This window comes from Protomyctophum bolini (genome assembly GCF_963924005.1).
Source record: "Protomyctophum bolini genome assembly, chromosome: 5".
In the NCBI taxonomy this organism is placed as follows: Eukaryota; Metazoa; Chordata; class Actinopteri; order Myctophiformes; family Myctophidae; genus Protomyctophum; species Protomyctophum bolini.
The window spans coordinates 17,199,940-17,222,599 of record NC_137866.1 but is presented as its reverse complement, the minus strand read 5'-3'; the positions used below and the strand labels follow the sequence as shown (position 1 = coordinate 17,222,599).

Sequence of the window (22,660 nt, the reverse complement as noted above, 5' to 3'; positions counted from 1 at the left end):
ATATTGTAAAATTTATAATGTTAAATTAACTCTGAGAGTGTACAAATGGAACAAAAATGGACCTGGACTCCATTTGTAGGCTCCGAGTTACAGACCCATTTGGTTCCAAACTATCATTTAGCTGGGGACCCCCTGGAACTCCATCAAGGACGGCCGGAAATCTTATTTCAATGTTTCACCAATGTCCCATTATCTTTTACAGGAAAGGGGGGGGGGGGGGGGTAAATAATGTTATAATGCATAATTAATTGATTTATGTTGAAAAGTCAATTTCAGAATAACACGCGCGCACGCGCACGCACGCTCCAGGTGTCCCTGTCAAGTGTGTCCAATGTGCATTGTCCCACGGCTGTGCTGGCAGTTAAAGTTGTGCAACATGTGTTGACTTGTCTTATCATAACTCACTTACTGGCATGGTGGTCCGGTGGAGCCACTGGAAAGAGAAACCATGGCAGATAAAATAAAATAATTCTCCCTCGCGTACGTTTTAAAAACACGACACCCCTTTAATGGAAAAAATACATGTAGCCTATATTATAGGCCTAAATGGCCTAAATATGAAATGCCATGCCTCACCATTCTCTAGCGGTCAAACTCCGCCACCCTGTGGTCAAGATGTGTCACAACAACAACCATAAAAGTCACTTCAACCACGGCGTTGCAACATTCATTCAGTCAGCTCAGCTGCACTTCATTTATTCAGTTTCCTGAGGTGAAGAACACACTCCTCTACTCAACAGGAAACACTTCTCTTCTACTCTGATGTGTTTCTGCTTTCTGTGTGAAAATGAACACGTTATCAACACTTTGGATCTTTAGATTGTAGAAAAGGGAAGTAAAAGGAACGGCTGACGGCATATGTGAATAGAGCAGCAACAACACAGCAGAAGCAGTTCTTCCGGGGAATCCGTTCGTGTCTGTTAACAAACAAACAAACAAGAAACAGTCGAGACACAACAAATGAATGGACTTTAAAGCTTAAGTATACGGTCTCTTAATGTTCGCTATTAAACAAACCGACAACAAGAAGGAGGAGGCACTAAACAGTCCGACAAGTGAAACAGAAAGTGTTCCAGATGAGCAACGCGGGGCCAGAGGAGATCCAGAGAGACAAACGCTTCCTGCTCAACGGCACCTCCAGCCTCAGAGACATCTTTCTGGCTTATAGCGACAGCATCAAGCCCCCCACTCCCAGTGCCACCACCCCAGCACCCAGGACCTTCACCCCAGGGCCCAGGACCACTACCCCAGGACCCAGTGGGCCAGCACCCAGGACCACTACCCCAGGACCCAGTGGGCCAGCACCCAGGACCACTACCCCAGCACCCAGGACCTTCACCCCAGGACCCAGTGGGCCAGCACCCAGGGCCACTACCCCAGCACCCAGGACCTTCACCCAAGGACCCAGTGGGCCAGCACCCAGGACCACTACCCCAGCACCCAGGACCTTCAGCCCAGGACCCAGTGGGCCAGCACCCAGGACCTTCACCCCAGGACCCAGTGGACCAGCACCCAGGACCTTCACCCAAGGACCCAGTGGGCCAGCAGCACCCAGGACCTTCACCCCAGGACCCAGTGGGCCAGCAGCACCCAGGACCTTCACCCAAGGACCCAGTGGGCCAGCACCCAGGACCTTCACCCAAGGACCCAGGGCATTCACCCCAGGACCCAGTGGGCCAGCAGCACCCAGGACCTTCACCCAAGGACCCAGTGGGCCAGCACCCAGGACCTTTACCCCAGTACCCAGTGGGCCAGCACCCAGGACCACCACCCCAGAACCTGCAGGACCCAGCGGGACAGCACTCAGGACCACCACCCCAGAACCTGCAGGATCCAGCGGGCCAGCACTCAGGACCACCACCCCAGAACCTGCAGGATCCAGCGGGCCAGCACTCAGGACCACCACCCCAGAACCTGCAGGACCCAGCGGGCCAGCACTCAGGACCACCACCCCAGAACCTGCAGGACCCAGCGGGCCAGCACTCAGGACCACCACCCCAGGAACCAGTGGGCCACCCACTCCCAGGACCCCCACAGGACCAGGACCCAGTGGGCCAGCACCCAGGACTAACACAACAGCACCAGGACCCAGTGATACCAACAAGCCACCCACTCCCAGGATCACCACCCCAGGACCTGCAGGACCCAGTAGTGGGCCAACACCCATTACCACCACCCCAGGACCCAGTGGGCCACCCACTGCCAGTACCACCACCCCAGCACCCAGTACCACCACCCCAGGACTAGTATCCAGTGGGCCAGCACCCAGGACCACCACCACAGGACCAGGACCTAGTGGGCCAGCACCCAGTACCACCACCCCAGCACCCAGTACCACCACCCCAGCACCCAGTACCACCACTCCAGCACCCAGTACCACCACCCCAGCACCCAGTACCACCACTCCAGCACCCAGTACCACCACCTCAGCACCCAAGACCACCACCCCAGGACCCAGTGGGCCACCCACTCCCAGTACCACCACCCCAGAACTAGGACCCAGTGGGCCAGCACCCGGGACCACCTCTACAGGACCAGTACCCAGTACCTCCACCCCAGGACTCGGACCCAGTGGGCCAGCACCCAGGACCACCATCACAGGACCAGGACCTATTAGGCCAGCACCCAGGACCAAAATCACAGGACCAGGACCCAGTGGGCGAGTTTATAGGAACACCAACAAGCCCCTCACTCCCAGGACCACCTCCACAGGACCAGCGCACAGTGGGCCAGCTGCAGCACCCAGGAGAGACGTCTTTCTGGCTTATAGTGACACCCACAAATCCCCCAGTCCCAGGACCACCATCACAGGACCAGCACCCTGGAGAGACATCTTTCTGCCTTATAGCGACAAATCCCCCAATCCCAGGACCTCCACAGGAGGACCCAGCAGACCAGCTATGTCGAGCTCCAGTATGATGGACCAGCCCAGACCCAGGAGCACTGGACCCATGGACCAGCCGAGCAAGGTACTAACTACGGTATACGACAGCCATATACTTTATTATGTTGTTTACATTTCGATTTTGTCACTGGAAGAGATGTATGGAGGTATGGAGGTATGTTGTTTGCCTCAGGCTTTGTTTGTTAAACACAGACAGATTTTTACAAAGGTGTGTATTCAACATTACAATGATTTCAAGATTGATGTAGCATATTACATTATTCATTAAGTGTTAGATTGAATACTTTATTTGCAGTTTGCAGGGGGATAAAGCACAGGAAAGTACAGTCTGCTAAGAGGATTTATAACCCAAGACAGCCTGTTGGCTCCTTTCTCCATTGTGGTCCTTTATATACTCAATTCATCGAAACATTTAATGACATTCAATGATACAGTACTATGCAATCATAAACTGTTAGAAACAAGATGAGAGACTCTCTTATCTAGCCTATTTGCATATCTATGAACGAAAGTAAAAGTCATTGATGCAAGGCGAGCTGTGTGCATTGGATCAAGATGTCTATCATAGATGTAAAATATAAATATGATAGTCTTGATTAGGGGTGCACACTTATGAAATTATGACGATAGTTTGCAGGGTCGAGTACAAATTTAAGTTGACAATTAAATGTCACAAATAATTGTGATTAACGATTTGTTTTTTGCATTGAACATTGGAAGTAAATGTTGCAATTTGTACTCATTTTAGCCTTTTAAGCTTCATAATCACAACTTGCACATGGCAGATATCATATGCAAATGACTTAAATATACAACAAAAATCACTGACACATTCAATCATTTTTAATATTGTTTTCTTTCCAAAACGATTACAAAATGGCGTATAGTCGATCAACAAGCTTACATGTGTTGTAAGCTTGTAGATCTGCTGTTTTTGAAAATGTATGGATATTTCTCAACATGGAAACGATTGAGTTGTGAGAAGTTAATTGTGACTATCTCAAATAATTGCGATTAGGCAATTATGTAATAATTGTAACAGGCCTATGCATGTATGCATGTGCGGATCTATCAAAAGAAAACATTGGTTTGGTGCAGTATAATAAATCGGCATCACAATCCATGCCACCTGTTAAACAGAAACGCTGGCCAGGTGCCAGAGATATGGGACAAATGAAAGAATAAATAATCCATGTGCACGTCAGATTACTTTTTTTAATTTTTTAATATATACAAAAAAATGTTTTTAGAATTTAGAAATAGAACTTTACGTCTTGGCACAGTGGTTTTTACTGCTTAAAACGTAAATAAACGTTCCTGGCAATACTGTAGCTGCATATTGTGTTTTTAGCAGATCTATGTTTGTAATGCTCGTTATGAATATTAAATGTACTTGAGACTTTTAACTAAACCACGAAACTGCACTGTTTTCACTTCCCATTTCCCACAGAGCTCTTCTGGTGACAAGAGGCCAAGTGACGGCTCTGTGCCATCATCCTCATCATCTTCATCTTCTGCTGTTAAGGTAAAGATTAATGAGCTACCTATACATTCCCTTTTGGGGATTAAACATACTCCCATCGCTGGTGCTGCACAATTAATCTGAAAAAGTTGGTGGTCTAGATTCAGACACCAATGCGATCTCATTTCTCAATTTGAGCAAGAATTGTGCAGCACTAGTTGGCTGTCCAATTCATTTTAGTTGCTCTTTTGTTTATTCCTTCCCGACAGGTGTCCTTCCTATAGACTGCAATTCCCATAATGCTTTGGTCCACTTATCCATGTGGATAGGGGGAGGGCTGTCTTACTGCGACAACATGTAGTCGAGGAAATAAGTGAGCCCAGTGTCCATGACATCATGGAGCCCATGGACACTCTGAAATCCTGAAATATCTAAAAAAAACACATATTACCCACATAAATAACCCAGGAAAGTGTCTCTTGTCTCCCAAACATAATTAAAATAAGATCTGGTTGCAAAAGGGGTGAATGATTATATCTGGTTTCAGTATTAATTTATGATATATTTTCTCTATTATTAATGTTATTTTTACAGTCAGTTTGTATTTGGGTGGGCAGTTACATTTATATTTTGGGACAGTTCTAGGCCGGGGGTGAAAAAGGTTAGTCTGGAGCCCTGGGGCTAAGGCAGCGGCCAAAATAGCGCCCACAGTATACAGTACATTGGCTATTTGAAAATAGCTGATCTACAAGTTGACAAGGCTGGGTAACCTGTCCAGCCAAGTACTGCCATTTCTATTCACTTGACTGCAGACAAACGTGTGTGTGTGTGTGTGTGTGTGTGTGTGTGTGTGTGTGTGTGTGTGTGTGTGTGTGTGTGTGTGTGTGTGTGTGTGTGTGTGTGTGTGTGTGTGTGTGTGTGTGTGTGTGTGTGTGTGTGTGTGTGTGTGTGTGTGTGTGTGTGTGTGTGTGTGTGTGTGTGTGTGTGTGTGTGTGTGTGTGTGTGTGTGTGTGTGTGTGTGTGTGTGTAGCTCTGATGACTTGAGTCTGATCTCATGTTTCCATGGTTACGTTTTGTCTGTGTACAGTATTTGCATGAGAGGATCCACATGTAAATACTGTACACACACACACACACACACACACGCACAATGTGACACTGTGGATCCAAGCTAGAATGTAGGCATTTTTTCTGTCACTTCTTGTGAGAAAAGATGGCACTGTGTGTTGATCACGTCTGGCGTTTTCATCTGGGTTGGATGAGAGCACTAAGGAAAAAACTAAACAAAAACATACAGCCTTACTTGCCTCTGCCTGGTTCTACTTGTTATTTCAGTCAGTGTTTTTCTAATAATGCTGCTACCACTTGTTATGTCAGTCAAGTGTGTTTGTAATAATGCTGCTACCACTTGTTATGTCAGTCAAGTGTGTTTGTAATAATGCTGCTACAGTACCACTTGTTATTTAAATCAGTGCGTTTGTAATAATGCTGCTACAGTACCACTTGTTATTTCAGTCAGTGTGTTTGTAATAATGCTGCTACAGTACCACTTGTTATTTCAGTCAGTGTGTTTGTAATAATGCTTCTACCACTTGTTATTTCAGTCAGGCCCCTTTTCCACCAGGGTTAAACCGGTTCAGTTATTTTTTTCCTCGCCTAATATTGAACCAGTTCAGAGTGTTTCCACTGGAAACTAATTGGTTCAGAACCCTAAAAGTTGGTTCGGAACTGGAACAAAAAAATGGCCGCCGGTTCCGTGAAAGCACCACGGTTCCAATAATCTAGAACGGAAGCAGTTCTAGAACCAAAGTTATTTTGGTGGAAAAAGGTGCCTCGGTGTGATTGTAATGCTGCTTAACGCTTCTTGTTATTTCAGGAAGAGAAGAAAACTCCTTTCAGACGAATCAGAAGTCCGTCCAGACCCAGAGCCTGGCTGTCCAAAGTACCCACCAGTGCCTATAAAATACCAGGATTCTACAGGCCAAGGCATGTAAAGTACTCGCTAGTATAAAATACCAGGATTCTACAGGCCAAGGCATGTAAAGTACTCGCTAGTATAAAATACCAGGATTCTACAGGCCAAGGCATGTAAAGTACTCGCTAGTATAAAATACCAGGGCAGTGGCTCAGGGGTAGAGTGGCTGGTAGAACATCCGGTTCCCAATGGGAACCGCGAGGCTTGATCCCGGGCTCCCCCAGAGTTAGACTGGCACTATTTTATTTGCATGATAGTGTGCGTTCTTGTTTTCCTTTTTCATGCAGTGTTAATTTTCATAGACTTTAGCTAGGGTGGGAGGGTGTTGCATGCTGAAAAAGACGGCATCAAGGCCTGCCAAAATATGTTTTTGTCGACAAAATCAACTGTAGATTGAGGTGACAAAAATCTTAGGATATTTAGTCGAGACTAAAACTAGAATAACTACAACTTTTGAGATGACTAAATGTATTTTATTTTTTGTTAAATGTTTACAGATACCATGTCCACCACCACGAGACTCCCTTCCGTAAGCCGGGCTTCCATCACTTCTCCTTCAGGCCGCATTACCAATACCCCCCCTACCAACGCAGGGAGTTCCCCCCGTCCCCGCTGGACATCAAGCGGGAGAAGGACCGGATGCGGGAGAAGGAGAGAGAGATGAAGAAGGACAGGGACAGAGTTTCCAAGAGCTCGTCTCCAAATGACTGCCTCAAAGGTAATGCCAACGCCCCTACCCCTATACTGCCCTACAAAGCTAAAGTGCAGTAACTGCGACGAAAATGATGGGTTTAGAAGTGTTTCAAGTGGTCAGCCAAATGAGATATTGGCATATAAGCAATATTACACTAATTGTATATCTGTTCTTGAGGTAATTGTTTTCCCCCCAAAATCATGAAGGCTAATTTGACCTTTGGGATAACCAAATAATGTATCTCAAGTATTTACTGTACTTTGGCGTTGTAGCCCAGTGGTCCTCAACCTGTGGGTTGGAATAACAGTAATTCATGACTTTTAAGACCTTTTTTAATACCTGAAATGAAATGAAAAAAGAACATTATTGCATTAAAAGTAATCAACAAACTATACAACTGGTCAAACATTGGCCAAATTGCCAAATAATTGTGAGCCCAATAGCCGATCTACAAGCTCACAACGCAAAATACACAATTTATCTGTGGAAACTGAGTCAACTTAAATGTAATGCATTAAACTCCTACAATTCCAAGTACTTGTCAGGGTGGGGTTCACGCGTTCCACACCACCGAAGGGCCTACCTGCATCATTCCAAGTAGGCCAGTGCCCAACGGGGACCGCTATAGTCTATCTATCTATAAATGCACCAAGTCTCTGTATGTCCGTCTGTGTGTAATCGACATAACTCGAGAACCGTTCAAATAACTCCATATATGGGCATATGGACACAGACATAATATCTGGGTGGGGCATGCATTTCCAACTTGCATCGTTCCAAGTAGGCAAGTGCCCAACGGGCACCGCTGTAGAGGCCCCACGGCCACCGCTCTAGTTTAATAAATTTAAGGAAACAAACAATGAAGGGATAGGCCTATTTACTTGCGACCCTTAAAGATCATATCAAATGTAATTGAATATCTAAAACAAAATTTCCACTTCAGTTTTTCAGAGTCACATTTGAGAATTCAAATTATTATTTATTTGCAAAGGAGCCGTGGCCAAGACGTTAGCAGCACGTAAAATCAACGTTTAAAACAAGCGACATAAAATCTCTTGAAACAGCATAAAACAATCCAGATTAGTGCTGTTCAGTTCAGTAGCAGGACATGTGCACAGACACACACTCCACACAGCTGATCAAATAGCTCTTTATCCTGTTTGGAAAGTCCTCCATGTTGATAACAGAGTTCACTTTGAGGTAGCTACCGTTGCTTAATCTCACACGTCTTTAAAATAAAGAAATTACAGTTTTAAATGGGTTCATTTAACTCTGTGTGTGTGTACAGATGGAACCAAATGGACCCTTACAGGTCCATTTGGTTCCATCTGTACACTCTCGGCATCCAAACTTTGGTTCTAGAACTGGTTCTGTTCTAAATTCCGTCCCAGGTTCGATTCCAGGTCGGACCAGCAATGTGTTAAATATGAAGTGGCCAAAGTGTCCATTTAGCGGGGGGAATTCTATCGACAATGGCAGATTGTCAGAATGGCAGATTTCTTTAAAAAAGAATGAATGATGCTTTTTCGCTTGCTTTTGCCATTGTTTATATCACATCTGCATCTCAACCTGTTGAATGACACTTTTGTTCCCAGTTTAAGGCAAAAAAAGTTCCAAACCAACTTTTAGGGTTCTGAACCACATTCATTTGGAGTTGAAACACTCTGAACTGGTTCGAAATTAGGCGGGGGAGAAAAAGAAGGGAACTGGTTCAACTTGGGTGGAAAGCGGGCCTCTGAGTGGCACCTAACTGTCAATTTAGCTAGGGATACCCTAAAGAAACCCTGGGGGGTCCCCGGGTCCCAAACAGCCATATAAATGCACCATTTACCACTAGCCAGTGACCTAAATATGCAACCATAACTACACAGCACATGTTGAACAGTACAAACTGCTATATTTGGGCATGTATAATATATGTGGCCAGTGGGTGGCAGTATAGACCCACACTAGTACAGCCTGAGGCATGGAAGCCCTTGTGTGACTTACAAAGATTTGGAATACTGATTTGTCATTGTAAGGCAAGGCAACTTTAATTGTAAAACTTTGTGTTTTCAACACGGCACAATTCAAAGAGTTTTACACAAATTATTTAAGCATTTAGACATCAATATGGCAAAAAAAATTAGGCATATAGAAAAAATAAGAGTACATTTACAGTGCAGAAGAATGATTAAAATAAATGTCAATAAAAGGTAGCTGCAAGCAAAGCTTTGATTGTTTTAGCAGATGTGCAGTTTTCTGAGAGTTGGATGGGTGGAGCATAAAATCTCCATGTTTTAGTTCAGATTCTGTGGACCGAAATGACCTGAGAGGTCTGGATAGTTCATGATGAACTATGAATCTAGATTAGTTTATCGTCTCTGTTCGTGTGGAAACTTAAAAAGTGTATTAATTTGCAAAAAACACAAAGTTAAAATATGGAGTTAAGAGGTTTCTGCCCGACGATGATGCAATTGGGATAATCAAGCAGGTCAATATTGAGAAATAAACCCAGACGAGGTCCTGACTTCATCACGGCAATACATGATTGAATTTACTCAAAAGTAACAACAAAATGAATGATGTCATTGCTTACGGTAAAGCAAGTATTCCATTGATTTATACCAAGTGCGTCCAATGCAATGTGTCACCTCAGGAAAACAACAACGGTGAAATGGAATCAATATTTGGTCACTGCACTGTCCATTTCTCGCTTCAAATGTTTTCAAAAACATTCTTGAGAGCAACGTTTAGCTGTAAATGACATAGCGTGTTTGTTTACACGGCTCATGTTGGATACGGAGGGACACAAAATCGAGCAGTGCAGCCAAGTGCTCGGAGGCTTTGATTAGACAGCTTTAGTCTGTTTTTGAGTTCATTGTTCAGAATTCAGTGAATCAGTGATTGAATCAGAATCATTGGCATTCAACCAAGCCGTGTAATAATAAAAAAACACACCTGTGTGAAGTGAGGGGCTCTCTTATCATCATACATCATCATAAATTATCTCATACTAGCCAATCAGAATGCCTGTTGCCTGTGATTGGTTAGCTGATTTGCTCGTTTACATATGACATACATTTTCCCTTCAATGGCATATAATGTTTTGATGTTTAATTTACGTCATATTTAGCGGAATTCTGACATAATTTCCCCGTTCATTGTCAATGGCAAATATTGAGACGTGAGGGGACAAGATTTAGCGGACATTTGATCGGAATTCCCTGTTCATTGTCAATGGCAACTCTTGAGACGTGTGGGGACAAAAGCTACTTATAAAAGGGGCTAGCACTCTTCATGGTTTCTAGCGACATTCTCATGAGGGCCGACGCCGGTGAATGTTCAGTGCTGCTGCTGTTGGACTTAAGTGGAGCATTCGATACAATTGACTACTCCATACTCCTTGATCGGCTCCATCAGTGGGTGGGATTAACCGGAGTAGCCTTGGAATGGTTCTCTTATCTGTCAGGGCGAAGTGTGGCTGTCGCGGTTGCAATTACGCCTCTTCCTCAGCTCCCTTGACCTGTGGGGTCAAGGGAGTTCCATACTTGGTCCAATCCTTTTCTCCCTTATATGATATATCAATAGTTTGCTAGTTGGGGGGCGTAAAAATTCCTGCTTGGGGCTCCAGATTGCTCGGGACCGGCCCTGCTACTATGTTTGCTTTAACCTGATTATTTTTATATTGTGTTCACTGTACAGCACTTTGTAACTTTGTTTCCAAAGTTGCTTTATAAATAAAATGTACTTACTTACTCAAAAATAGCATTCACCCAAGCTGTGTAATAAGAGAAAAATCACACCCATGTGAAGTGAGGGGCGCTCTTATCATCGTACATCATCATAACGTAAAATAGACACTATGCCTATTTGCTCAGACACTATGACTTTGAAATTCTCCATTCATTGTCAATGGGAATGTAATGTTTGTTTAAGACAAACGCCCCCCTAAGGTCTTCCATTGCTGGCCTGCTCGCTTTGCCTAAAAAAAATACGGGGAAGCAGCTTTTTGCTTCTACGGGCCAACGGCATGGAACAAACTCCCACTGTACCTTCGACAGGCAGCCTCTGTAGACATTTTTAAAGCACAGCTCAAGACCCACTTCTACACTCTTGCTTTTAATTGATCTTAAAAAAATGTTATTCATGTTTTTAATGTTTATGCCTTGCTTTTCTTTTCTTTCTTTCTCCATTGCTCTGTAAAGCACTTTGAGCTGCATTTCATGTCATGAAAGGTGCTATACAAAATAAAGTTTTATTATTATTAAGACGAAGTTTGTGGACGGTAACCAAAAGCTGGATGTAGAAGCCCCTCAAAAAACATAATTGTGATTATCTGAAATAATTAGGATCAGGCGAGCCGCCCTGGGACATCATCAACAGATGCTGTTCTTATTGTCAAGGGGGCTATTAATGGCATCACAGCCATATGAAAATGATAATGGGATCACACACAGCCAGATTAAAACCAGCGCATAACGAGCGTAACAAGTTTGTCAACAACAACAACAACAACACATGATTATGTAGTCCAATACTTTAATGAGGCTTTAGTTTCAGCAGTTTTTTTTAAAGACTTATTTTTGGGCTTGTATGCCTTTTATTGATAGGACAGGTAGTTTGACAGGAAACTGAGTTAGGGAGTGACAAGGAGCAAAGGCTGTTGGAATTGACAATTGAGGCATTGAGCCTAGGTGCAGCTAGGCCAGCTGTACAGGCCAGGAACTTGTGTGTGTGTGTGTGTGTGTGTCTGTGTGTGTGTGTGTGTGAGAGAAAGAAACTGTTTCTCTGTGTGTGCCTGAGAGATGGTGCGGTGATGGTGACTCATCGAGAGAGAGAGAGATTGGGAGAGAGAGAGAGAGAGCGGTATATAATGAGCCATAACAACGGTATCGCCTCACATAGCAGCACTGCAGTCAGACGTTGCGAGGCAGATTTCTCAAATCACACCCAACAGATCCCGCTTAAAGAAACATTAATTTTAGCCCCCAGCCAGCTATCGCTCCTCTCCGCACACACAATACAAGCTCATCTGACTCTTAGACAGGAGATTGAGCAGAGACAGCTAGTGTAAACATGCTCTTAAAAATGCAACCGTATCGCAGCACAGCTCCGCTCTGCTCTGGGGGGAGGGAGGGGACTATTATGGAAAATATGAATACCCAGTTCAGGCTAGTGTTGACAATTTATTTAAGCAGAGAAACTGCACTTACGGTTCACATAATTGTGATTAACGATCTTACGATCTTCGTAAATGAACACCCTACATGAAAATAGCTTATCTACAAGCTGCTCGTTAGATCAGGTATTCTTTGACGAAGTTTGATTTTGAGTGAAATAAGAGGGTACCAAGTCAGTGTGATTTTTACAGGTCTGTTTTATTAACCCATTCAGGGTGACTGTGGCTCAGGAGGTAGAGCAGGTCGTCCAATGATCCGTGGGTCGGCGGTTCGAATCCCGGCTCCTCCTGTCTACATGTCGAAGTGTCCTTGGGCAAGACACTGAACCCCAAATTGCTCCCGATGTGCTGGTTGGTAGTACTTGCATGGCTTCCGTCGCCATCGGTGTATTAATGTGTGTGTGAATGGGTGAATGTAATGCACAATCTGTGTAAAGCGCCTTGGATAAAGGCGCTATATAAATGCACCACTTAGGACGGGTCATGAACCGATTTGGTGTTTTAAGCATCATGTTATACTTTAGCTATTGAAAAATATCTAAAGCTCATAGCACAGAGTGTTGCGCTACGAGCTTGTACATCTGCTATCCTGAAAATGTGGCGCACATCTTTGAATATATATTCTTTCACAGCATTTTTAACTCAAATATTTGCTTCTGCAGGGAGGTCCCTGGAACTACATATTTTCAGAAGGGGGTCCACGGCCAAATGCAGATAATTCTGAGGGGTCCTTGACATGAAATAGTTTGAGAACTACTGAAATGAACTGAAAAACATTTTTCAGAAAACTGAAACTGTGTGTGTGTGTGTGTGTGTGTGTGTGTGTGTGTGTGTGTGTGTGTGTGTGTGTGTGTGTGTGTGTGTTAAAAAAATTGAAATGCTGCCATATCATTTAAAATAAGTACGTTTAGGCTAGCTGAGAAGGGCATATGTTAAATTAAGAAACATTTCAAAAAATATATTTTTGGAAGTTGTGAATAGATTCAGAATGTGAGTCAATGTTTTCCCCACCAGTCCTGGCGTTCATGCAACACATTGGTGGAAGAATGGGTTGTGTTCAGTGGTGGAGAAAGTACTCAAAATGTTTTACTTAAGTAAAAGTGTCAATACTGCAATACAGAAATACTGTACTTACTTGTACTTCTGCAATACAGAAGTACAAGTAAAAGTCCAGAATAAAAAAATTTAGTAATGGTAAAAGTACTCATTATGCAGCATGTCCCATTTCAAGCTTGTAGATTGGCTATTTTCAAATGACCGACATAGGGCTGAGGTGTTTAATGTGTTCTACGAAGTAACTAGTAACTAAAGTTTTAAAATAAATGTAGTGGAGTAAAATTACAATATATTATAAAATATAAAAACTTTGTTACTTTCCACCACTAGTTGTATTGCAGCAGTGCTGTTGCACTGGCATGTGTTGCATCACAGTGTTATGTTGCCTCCTGTTGACTAAAGATTGGCCAAAGTTCTCAGTCGCCATAAAACCCCTTAATTGCTAAATTATAAACACCAAGGGGTTCCCGTCCTGAAGAGGTTAAAGACTCAACGTGTGATTTCTCCAACTGTTTGGCTGTATCATGTTAGAACAGCAGGAACATAATATAGGTTTTAGAACAATAATAACATAAACATCGTAATTCTACACATTGTGATGAATTGTTTAGAATCGGTGGGTCCCAAACCTTTCAGGTCGAGACTCACAAGAGAGATTATAGATGCTTTCCACAAGCAGGACACAAACTAGTGAAAATATCAGATCTACAAGCACACAACGTGTCGCTTTGCCTAGCATTGCAATCTTGTAGATTGGCTATTTGCTACAGTATGTACTTTCTTAGGTTTGTTTTAAAATGTCTAAAATAATTGTATTACATTTTTATTAAAAAACTAAAAACAAAAAAACTTTTGAGAGAATATATATAATGTATATATTTCCTTAAATATAAAATATAATAAACGTTTTACTTGAGTCATGACTCACAAATGGGTCCCATCGACCCACTGTTTTTGTGTAACTGGGGGTTTAGATAACAGAGCTGGTGTGTGTGGAGGAATCCTTTTCTTGCTGTTTCACAAATCACAGTTTAGCACTTGGCCTGACAAAATGTTGTGTGACATGGTGTGAATTCTCTCTGTGTCTTCCAGCTTCCCTCACCCCTCTGTTCCCCAGGTCTACTTCCAGCAGAGAGAGAGACAAACCGTTCAACGTGAGTAATACAACATGAACCAGTCCTCTTGCTGTATACTGTACTGTAATTAATCTCCTGCAGGTACCAGGGTGTCCGAGTTAAAGTTTCCAGTCGCCGTGACTGATTTCAGTCTGATTCCAGAGAACAATGAACTCTGGGGCAGATTCTGAGGTCTTTACCTGTCCCCCATCTACAATATAATATTGTAGATCACTTATTTGAACTAGTTTTGGTTGACCTCTTGTACAACTAAGTAAGTAAGCCTTGCCGAGCCATGAGGCCCAGAGTCTTATCTCCTGTTTCTGTAGCGTGAGGCAGCTTGATGTACAAGTACAGACCCTGGACATGATGCTAGTATGTCACAGGGATCCAATCCGTGATGCTGAGTGCCAGGCAGGGAGGCATTGGGTCCCATTTTCATTGTCTTTGGTAATGAGTAATGACCTGGCTAGGGAATCGAGCCCCGACCTCCCAGTCTCTGGGTGGACACTAACCCAGTGATTTTCAACCCTTTTCATATCTAGTTCCATTATTTATTCTGCATTTGAGTCATGGACCACCATTTCATGAGATTTAGCCTCTCAGACACAAAACGATTTTGTCCACAATTTAACTCTTGAGAGTGTAAAATGAAACCAAATGGACCCGCAAAGGTCCATTTGTTTCATTTTACACTCCCATTTGGTTACCAACTCTCCATCATTAACTGGGGACCACCTGGAACCCCCTCAATGACCACTGGTTGAAAACCACTGCTCTAACCACAAGGCCACTGGAGCTGGTACGACAAAGTAGACAAAACGTGGAAATATGGAGGTGCAAGGTTTCTGCCCTACACAGACCATAGTCCATATAGATCTGCTACTTTAGCTACTGTTGAATTTGAATCGTGAAAAGCAACAGTTTTGTAGCACACAGTCTGGTGGTCGAGAATATGCCACCTCGACGCTTCACTGCTCCTGCTTTGTATGTCTGAGCATGTGACAAAATGAATAACCTCTTCACAGTCCTGAATGTGATTTATTTATTCCTGTCCTCCTCCTCTTTGTCCGCCACGCTTCTCAGGAGAGCGAGAGAGCCCAGAGTGGAGAGCGAGGCAGAGAGAGGGACCTCCCCTCCACGCTGTGTCGGATAACGGCACGCAACCGAGCCATCCAAAAGAAGAGGAGAGATATAGAGGAGGTGATGGCGGCAACGCACGTGCACACACACACACACACACACACACACACACACACACACACACACACACACACACACACACACACACACTAAGGCTGTTCCCGAACATTTGGGGTTCGAACCTTCGCTCGTTAGGGTTGGCACTCGAATCTTAATTAATGGGCTTGAACCATTCGTTTTTGTTATTTTTGTTATTGTAACTTTTTTTACATGTGGCTCTTATTTTGAAGAGGAAGTTATGCACAGGAAGTCTGTTTCAGTTGTAAACAAGCTACTACGAGTAAGACGCGCGAACGTGGGAAGCGAACGCTCAGCTCCATATATGGGCACAAAAGGGGCCAGGTCCACAACAAACAAATCACTGGCCCCCTTTGTGCCCATATATGGAGCTGGGGTACCTGGCCCCTTTTGTGCCCATATATGGAGCTGAGTGATTGCTGATGCAACACACTCCATATTTGGATAGCGGGACAGACACACGGACAGACAGACAGACAGACACACAGACATGATCTGCTAGGTCTCATAGTAAGTGCTCACTGCATTCGCAATGACACAAGTTACGTGCTCCCAAGCCCCGCCGAGGTTCGGAGCTCGAAGGTTATTTTTCAAATTAATTAGAAACGAATGGTTCGAAGGTTCGCTCGAAAATTCCTGCTGAAGGTTCGAGTCCTAAAAACGGGGCTAGGGGACGGACGGACAGACGGACGTATGCCTGCTTGCACACCAGGACAGGAGTGGATAAATATGTTTAAAGAAAGTGGAGGGAAAGATTTAAGAGGATTTATTGTAAAGGTGCTGTAAGTAAAGTTTTTTGATAGTTTTTTTGTTGTTAAAAAGTTCAACTCAATTTTCTGATGATCACTATGCACGAGGATGCTTACGCACACCAAAGTCCTTGTAGCGGTGCCGGCCCACGGGAGAACCAACTGATGGAAAAAAACAAAGCGGCCGCACACGCTGATAGCCAAAGTGTCAGTATTTTATTTTGGACGCCGTAATCACTAACAGACCTGAAAATGTGTTTTCTCTTTTCTTAAGAGCTGGACAGACAGGGAGACAGACCCCTGTTACTGACAGAATAAAATGTTATATGGATTCATATTGAACATTTATTTTTACCCATTACTACTACAAATGTCTTCTAAAACAGTTTTCTGAAAATCGTTTGTTTTATGTCAGTGGTGCTCAAACTTTTTTCATGTCAAGGACTTCAAGCATCCCTATTCCGGGCATGTTCTAAGAAAATGGCAGTTTGGTACGTCCTCCAGACTCACCGACAGACATTCATGTTTTTTTTCTCGGTTCTGGACAACAGCCAGTCGGACCGAATTCCCACTCGGCAGACGGCACGTCACCCGGGTCATCCGCAGCACGCTAAGTTTGTAGTCAATCAGTCTGACGGTGTCCCAAGTTACCCCCAACAAGCGTGCACAGACACACACACACAGTTTTCGTGAATTTATTGATGACAGAACGCATCGTGAGCTTGTAGACATGCCCATTGCCTAAAGTATAAATCACACACATCGGTGTAACAGGAGGAGGAGGGGATGTTGAAGACAGCTTGTAGACTAGAGAGATGGAGACAGCACATTAATCTGTCGCTGTCTCGTAGTAACCTTGTATGTCCAAAACATTCTCTTTTTATTATTAAAAAAGATATATATAATAGTGAAAATAGACAATCTGCAAGGTTGTGATTTGACATCTTGTGACCGTGTAGATCGGCTATTTATACTGCTCTTGTGCAACTAACACTCTTGTATGATGAAGTAGGCCATCAACTAATGAAAAAACTAAAGAAAACAGTGGAAATGTGGAGATATGAGGTTTCTGCCCGGCGACAAACTGTGTAAACAACTGGTCGCCCGAGGCGCTTCAATTTACTGTGCGCCCGACACAAGCATTTCATCATGCGGACATGATTGATACGGGAGGTTTTAATAGTTAATTAATTGGAGGAGTAAGTGGTGATTTATTCATTTCAAGTTAAATGTGAAAACGTGGCTGTTTGAGGACACCCTCATCTTCATGCAGTGTTGTTAATCTAAATGAACACTGCCAACTTTGCTAGTAACTAAAAGGTGTCAAATACAGTACATGTAGTAAAGTAAAAAGTACATTTGATTCTAAGCTACAGCGGGGGAGTAAAAAATATATACTGTATATGAAATTGAGCTGGAGAGACAGGAATACTCCTGTTACAGCGGAGTAAAAAAAGAATTGAGCTAGAGAGTAACTCTAAAATATAGTTATTTAACACTTATTTTAACAAAGAATATCACTTACCCTACAGTGGTGGAGTAAATGTACTCAGTTACTTTCCACACGTGCTTCGGGGCTCGTCTCCAACGTGACACCAGGCCTTGATTCTCTCCGCTAGAGACAACACCCAGAAGGCCTTCTGTGCTTATCATATCGCCATGGTTACGAGAGAAGGTAGAGAGAGGATTAGTGGGGGGGAAGTCTGGCAACAGGTACAGTAGCTGATGCAGACATAACACACGCATCAGCGTGCACGCACGCACGCACGCACGTATTGGACATTTTAGGACAGTGATTTTATTTGAATGTCATTCGTACACTTTTAACCATACCCCTAAAGCCAAAAGTCAGGATTTAAACACAGGCAAGGGTATGGGAACCTCTTAACATGAGGTGGAAGATCGTTCCACAGTGTGGGAGCGCTAGTACCACGGAAAATCTCCTTATGTCTTCATCTATATTGACCTTTATGCCTATATAAAGGCTATATGCCTATGCCATATATAAGAATGATTAATCCCTAGTATCTCCAACCTGAATCTCTGAACTGATTCTAATGTTCTAACTTAAGCCCAACTAAAAAATATATATATGTTTGTTTTCTAACCATAAAACAACCATTTCTCACAATGCCTATGCTCTTCCTGTGCAGTGAAAAGCTGCCTTACATCAATGGACCAGAGATCAATTCCGCATCTCACTCACATGGTTTCTCTTGGACACATCTCACTTTAAGACCTGAGACCTGAGGCCGATTCTAAAAATGTCTTCTAAATCCTGACGGTTTTCTGAAGCCCATCGCACACCGTCTGCGACCGTCTGCGGCGCGGCGCGTTGCCGCGTGGCGCCGCCTGGGAAATGGAACTGTGTTCTATCGGCGCGCCTGGTGGCGCGGCGCGACGTGGCGGACGGAGCCGGTGTGCGATAGGTTCATTGAAAATAATGGAGGCGGCTGTGTCCGCCGCGCGGCGGACGCAGCCGGTGTGTGGTGGGCTTCAAAAACCTATATATCGATATCTGTGGTGCTGAAACCTTTTCATGTCATGTATTTGAACACCGACACCCATCTGAAAATATGGTGTTCCAGGGACCCCCCAGAAGCAAATATTTGAGTCAAAATAACATTAGCTGTGAAAGAATATATATTCATAGATTTGTGACACATTTTCCAATACAAGTACACTCACACACTCAATGCTCTTGTGGCGTGAAAAGATGTCCGCTTGTGCGCTCACAACGTTCTGCGATGCCAAGTGGCGTTTTTAAAGCTATTTGAAACAGCTTCAATTCAAGGAATTTTTTTTTGTTTTTGTCACATTCCTAAGCCAATAATTTTTCATGACAAATTATTGGCTTAGCAATGCGACAAAAACAAAATATTGACAATTCAAGGTTTCATGGGGTGTGCAATTAATAGAAAATGTGTAAAAGTACTCCTTTTAACAAGAGACAAGCTACGTACATAAAAGAATGTCTGAATTATAACAAACAACAAAACAAAGAGCGGCTGCCTTGGAATCCGAAGGTGTTGTTCGATTCCCGGCTCCTCCTTGAGCAAGCACTATAGAAGGATATCACAATGTTGTTGTTGTTTTGGCATAAACCCCCTGTTGAAGACCCCTGCCCTATATGACAGTGGCTTTCAACCCTTTTCATTGCAAGGCCCATTATTTATTTGGCATTTGAGCCACAGACCACCATTCGATGAGATTTAGCCTCTGAGACCCAAAACGTATATATTAGTGTAATATTTTGTACAACATTGGATACAATTTCATGAGGGTCCATTTGGTTACCAACTCTCCATCATTTGGCTGGTTGAAGACCGCTGCCCTATAGGCCATTGCACTCAATTCATTGGTGTGTCGTTTTTGTTCCCACTGGACACAGGTGTACCGGCAGGACACGGACACGTTCGCGGTGGTGGTGAGGATGCTGATCGCCAAAGACCCGTCATTGGAGCCCAGTCTGCAGGGGGCGCTGCAGGACAACCTGCGGGACATCGGACAGCGCTGTGTGGAGGCCATGCAGGTGTTCATAGACGAGTACGATGACAAGCACCCCAAGGACCCGTCTCTGTAGTGTGCATGCACACACGCACATCTACGCACGCACGTACACACACACACACACACACACACACACACACACACTCACACTCACACATTCCTGGGGGATGTGGGGGCATACTGTAACTGACCAAATTTTTATTATTATTTTTAATGTATTTTATATGCTATAAGAAGTATGTATATAGGGATTAAGTGGTTAACATGATAAAAACCACGTTGTGTCTCAGGTTGTGGCAGATGAAGTGGTGTCTCCAGAGAAAATGGAACTTCTTGGGAACCAATGATTGATAAGTGACTGACTGACGCGCCTTGGTAATTAATTTTCAACGAGAGGCGGGCGATTATTTCTGGACGTGCAGAGAAGTTTAGGCGCGGTCCCGTGGAATTGTCCCGCGTGCACTCGATTGTGGTCAGCTTTTTTCTTTACTCGCTCCCTTTCTGTAGCGGTCTTTAAGCTTTGGGCCTTGTGTCACGTACCAACCACAGCCCAACTGCCAGCTCACCGCCGCACGCTGCCAAAATAACGTAAAGCGGCTATTTTCGGTGTGATATGTGAATAATGTGATACACAGCATAAATAGGCTATATGCGCCCGTGTCCACTCCACAGACCAGATAGGAAATAAATGTAATTTAATTATCCCACCAGATCAGTGGATTTCAACCCTTTTTTCATGTCAAGGTTATTATTTATTCAGCATTTGAGCTATGGCTTACCAACTCTATCATCTACCACCTGGTACCCCCTCAAGGACCACTGGTTGAGAACCACTGCACCAGACGCTTAACATTATCTTATTTTAAAGACTACAGCTAAAACAAGACGAATCACAGCCTGGTGTAAATATGTTATTTCACAAAAAAGTATATATTTATTTTAAAGAAACAACCTTGTTTGACACGATTACTTAAGAGTAATATGCACCACATATGCTGTGTAGAAGCAGGCTACTGTACTTCCCGACGTTCCCGGACCTTACTTGAATAAAACCTGGAACTGGTACACTACTGTATCCATTTAGGAAAAATAAACCCATAAACAGTTAAAATATGGAGACAAATTTAGGAATGCGTGGCACGAAACAATCTGAAACGCTAACTCTTCTGTGGACAGTGGACATGGCGCTGAAACAAATGAATTATATCTTTACTTTTTGGGGAAAAAAACTGCCAAATCAAAGGAGTAGTTCATGCAAAAATGACTTATTTTGCAAGCGAAATGCAAGTGAAAAATCTGATCACCCTATAAGAGAAATTCCCCTGTGAAATGGGCACTTTGACCGGTCACATTCGACACATTGCTGGCCGTGGGGCAACTGGGGACTCCTGCTCCCCAGACAGAGTCTAAACCATTCAGCTCTGGTTAGAGATTAATTTGGTTCTGGATGGTGGAAATGCCAGCCGGTTCATGGCCGGTTCCGTGAAACAGGGTTCCCCCGGTCATGGAATTCCTGGAAATATATATATATATTTAAAAAAATGATATTCTATATTATATGCCTTATTTTTGCTACACTGCCTGTATTTGGCCATTGCACATAGGAATATGAGACTCATTATTGCGCTGAATGATTGTTCTATAGACCTAGAAATTGGGTTAAATATTCTGGAAAAGTTTTGGAAATTCAGTGGTACAAATGTGTGGGAACTCTGGTGAAAGCTCCCAAGTGGTTCCAAAAATCTAGAACGGAACCAGTTCTAAAACATGGTGCTTGTCTGCCTTATGTAACACACAGCCATGTGGAGAGGAGACTTTGTGTGTCACATTGGTTTAAATGCTGCTTAATGATTCTGTATGTTCTTGTAAATCATTCCATGTGCTACCGATGATCCCGCCTGCTGTCGTGTCAAAAGTCAACTCTTGGCATCAAGCCTTTTTCCGCATTGGCCCTGTTTCTTCTTCTTAACGGCTCTGTTAACCACCAGTGGGTGGGATTATCATTATTTGGATTTGGATTTTTTTATGTTTTTTCGTAGAATCGTCATTTTATGTGGAGGATAATTCCACCGGTGGTGACGGAGAGAGATACTGTGAATACAAAGGAGGAAAAAAACAAATACACTGTAGCGATTGCTTAAGAGTGAGTCATCATAGTTGTCGAACGGTGATGTATTTAAATGTCTAATCAAGAAGAAAAGACTGGCATTAATGTGTTTTATGACTAATGTTTTGCCAGTGTGCAAGCATTTTCTTTCTGTTGATACTGGACCGCTGCGCTGACGTGGGCTCACTTTGGGAGGCCTTGAGTCAAGGGCACAAACCTTTTTTCTAGCTTGTTATGATGAATAATTTATCGTTTGTAGGACTCTGTCATTCAATTCCCCTTTTTCTCCCCTTTTGCTATATTAAAATATCAGATGATGATAAATTGTTCTTTAGTGCCTTATTCAATGTCACACTAAATGCCTAATGAAGCCAGAGAGCGATATTTACAAATGGCCTCTGTCGGGTAGGAAACATCATATGTCCAAAAGTGAGGCGTTTGTGTGTGTGTAAATTCGAGTACGGTTCGCCCCACCGACTTCAAATTCGACACACGTTTCACACCCCCGCAGGAGGTGCAGTGCCCGGTGTCGAGTCGGTCGGACCCACGGTTGTCCAGAACCGCCACAAAAGGCATCTGCCCGGGCTCTGGACAGGCCCCCTGCCCAGTGTCCCTATACGGAGCTGGCCTGTTCTGACATCATTCTGACGTCTGCATAGACTCCATATTTGGGCATGCCTGACAAAGAACTTCATATACGAGCAT

General features: G+C 43.6%; 1 protein-coding gene across 2 annotated transcripts; it reads left to right on the top strand.

The window, feature by feature from the left end:
* The first annotated feature begins 685 nt into the window (after positions 1-685).
* On the top strand, positions 686-22,257 carry LOC308315605 (uncharacterized protein). 2 transcript variants are annotated; one of them, XM_080763673.1, is made up of 8 exons: positions 686-2,187; positions 2,290-2,969; positions 4,356-4,430; positions 6,244-6,353; positions 6,840-7,060; positions 14,346-14,407; positions 15,455-15,571; positions 19,730-22,257. In XM_080763673.1, exons 1-8 carry the CDS (start codon positions 1,077-1,079, stop codon positions 19,919-19,921), a joined length of 2,568 nt encoding a protein of 855 aa, XP_080619799.1. In that variant the 5' UTR covers positions 686-1,076; the 3' UTR covers positions 19,922-22,257. The 2 variants fall into 2 exon arrangements, with proteins under 2 accessions (XP_080619799.1, XP_080619798.1); XM_080763672.1 differs by having other exon boundaries at positions 686-2,969.
* Positions 22,258-22,660: the final 403 nt, after the last annotated feature.

Excerpts from the sequence above, each read along its gene's own strand:
- LOC308315605 (XM_080763672.1), top strand. The coding sequence starts at position 1,077 with ATGAGCAACGCGGGGCCAGAGGAGATCCAGAGAGACAAACGCTTCCTG. Across the intron at positions 2,970-4,355 it reads CCATGGACCAGCCGAGCAAG|AGCTCTTCTGGTGACAAGAG; the intron begins GTACTAACTACG and ends CATTTCCCACAG. Across the intron at positions 15,572-19,729 it reads AGAGGAGAGATATAGAGGAG|GTGTACCGGCAGGACACGGA; the intron begins GTGATGGCGGCA and ends CACTGGACACAG.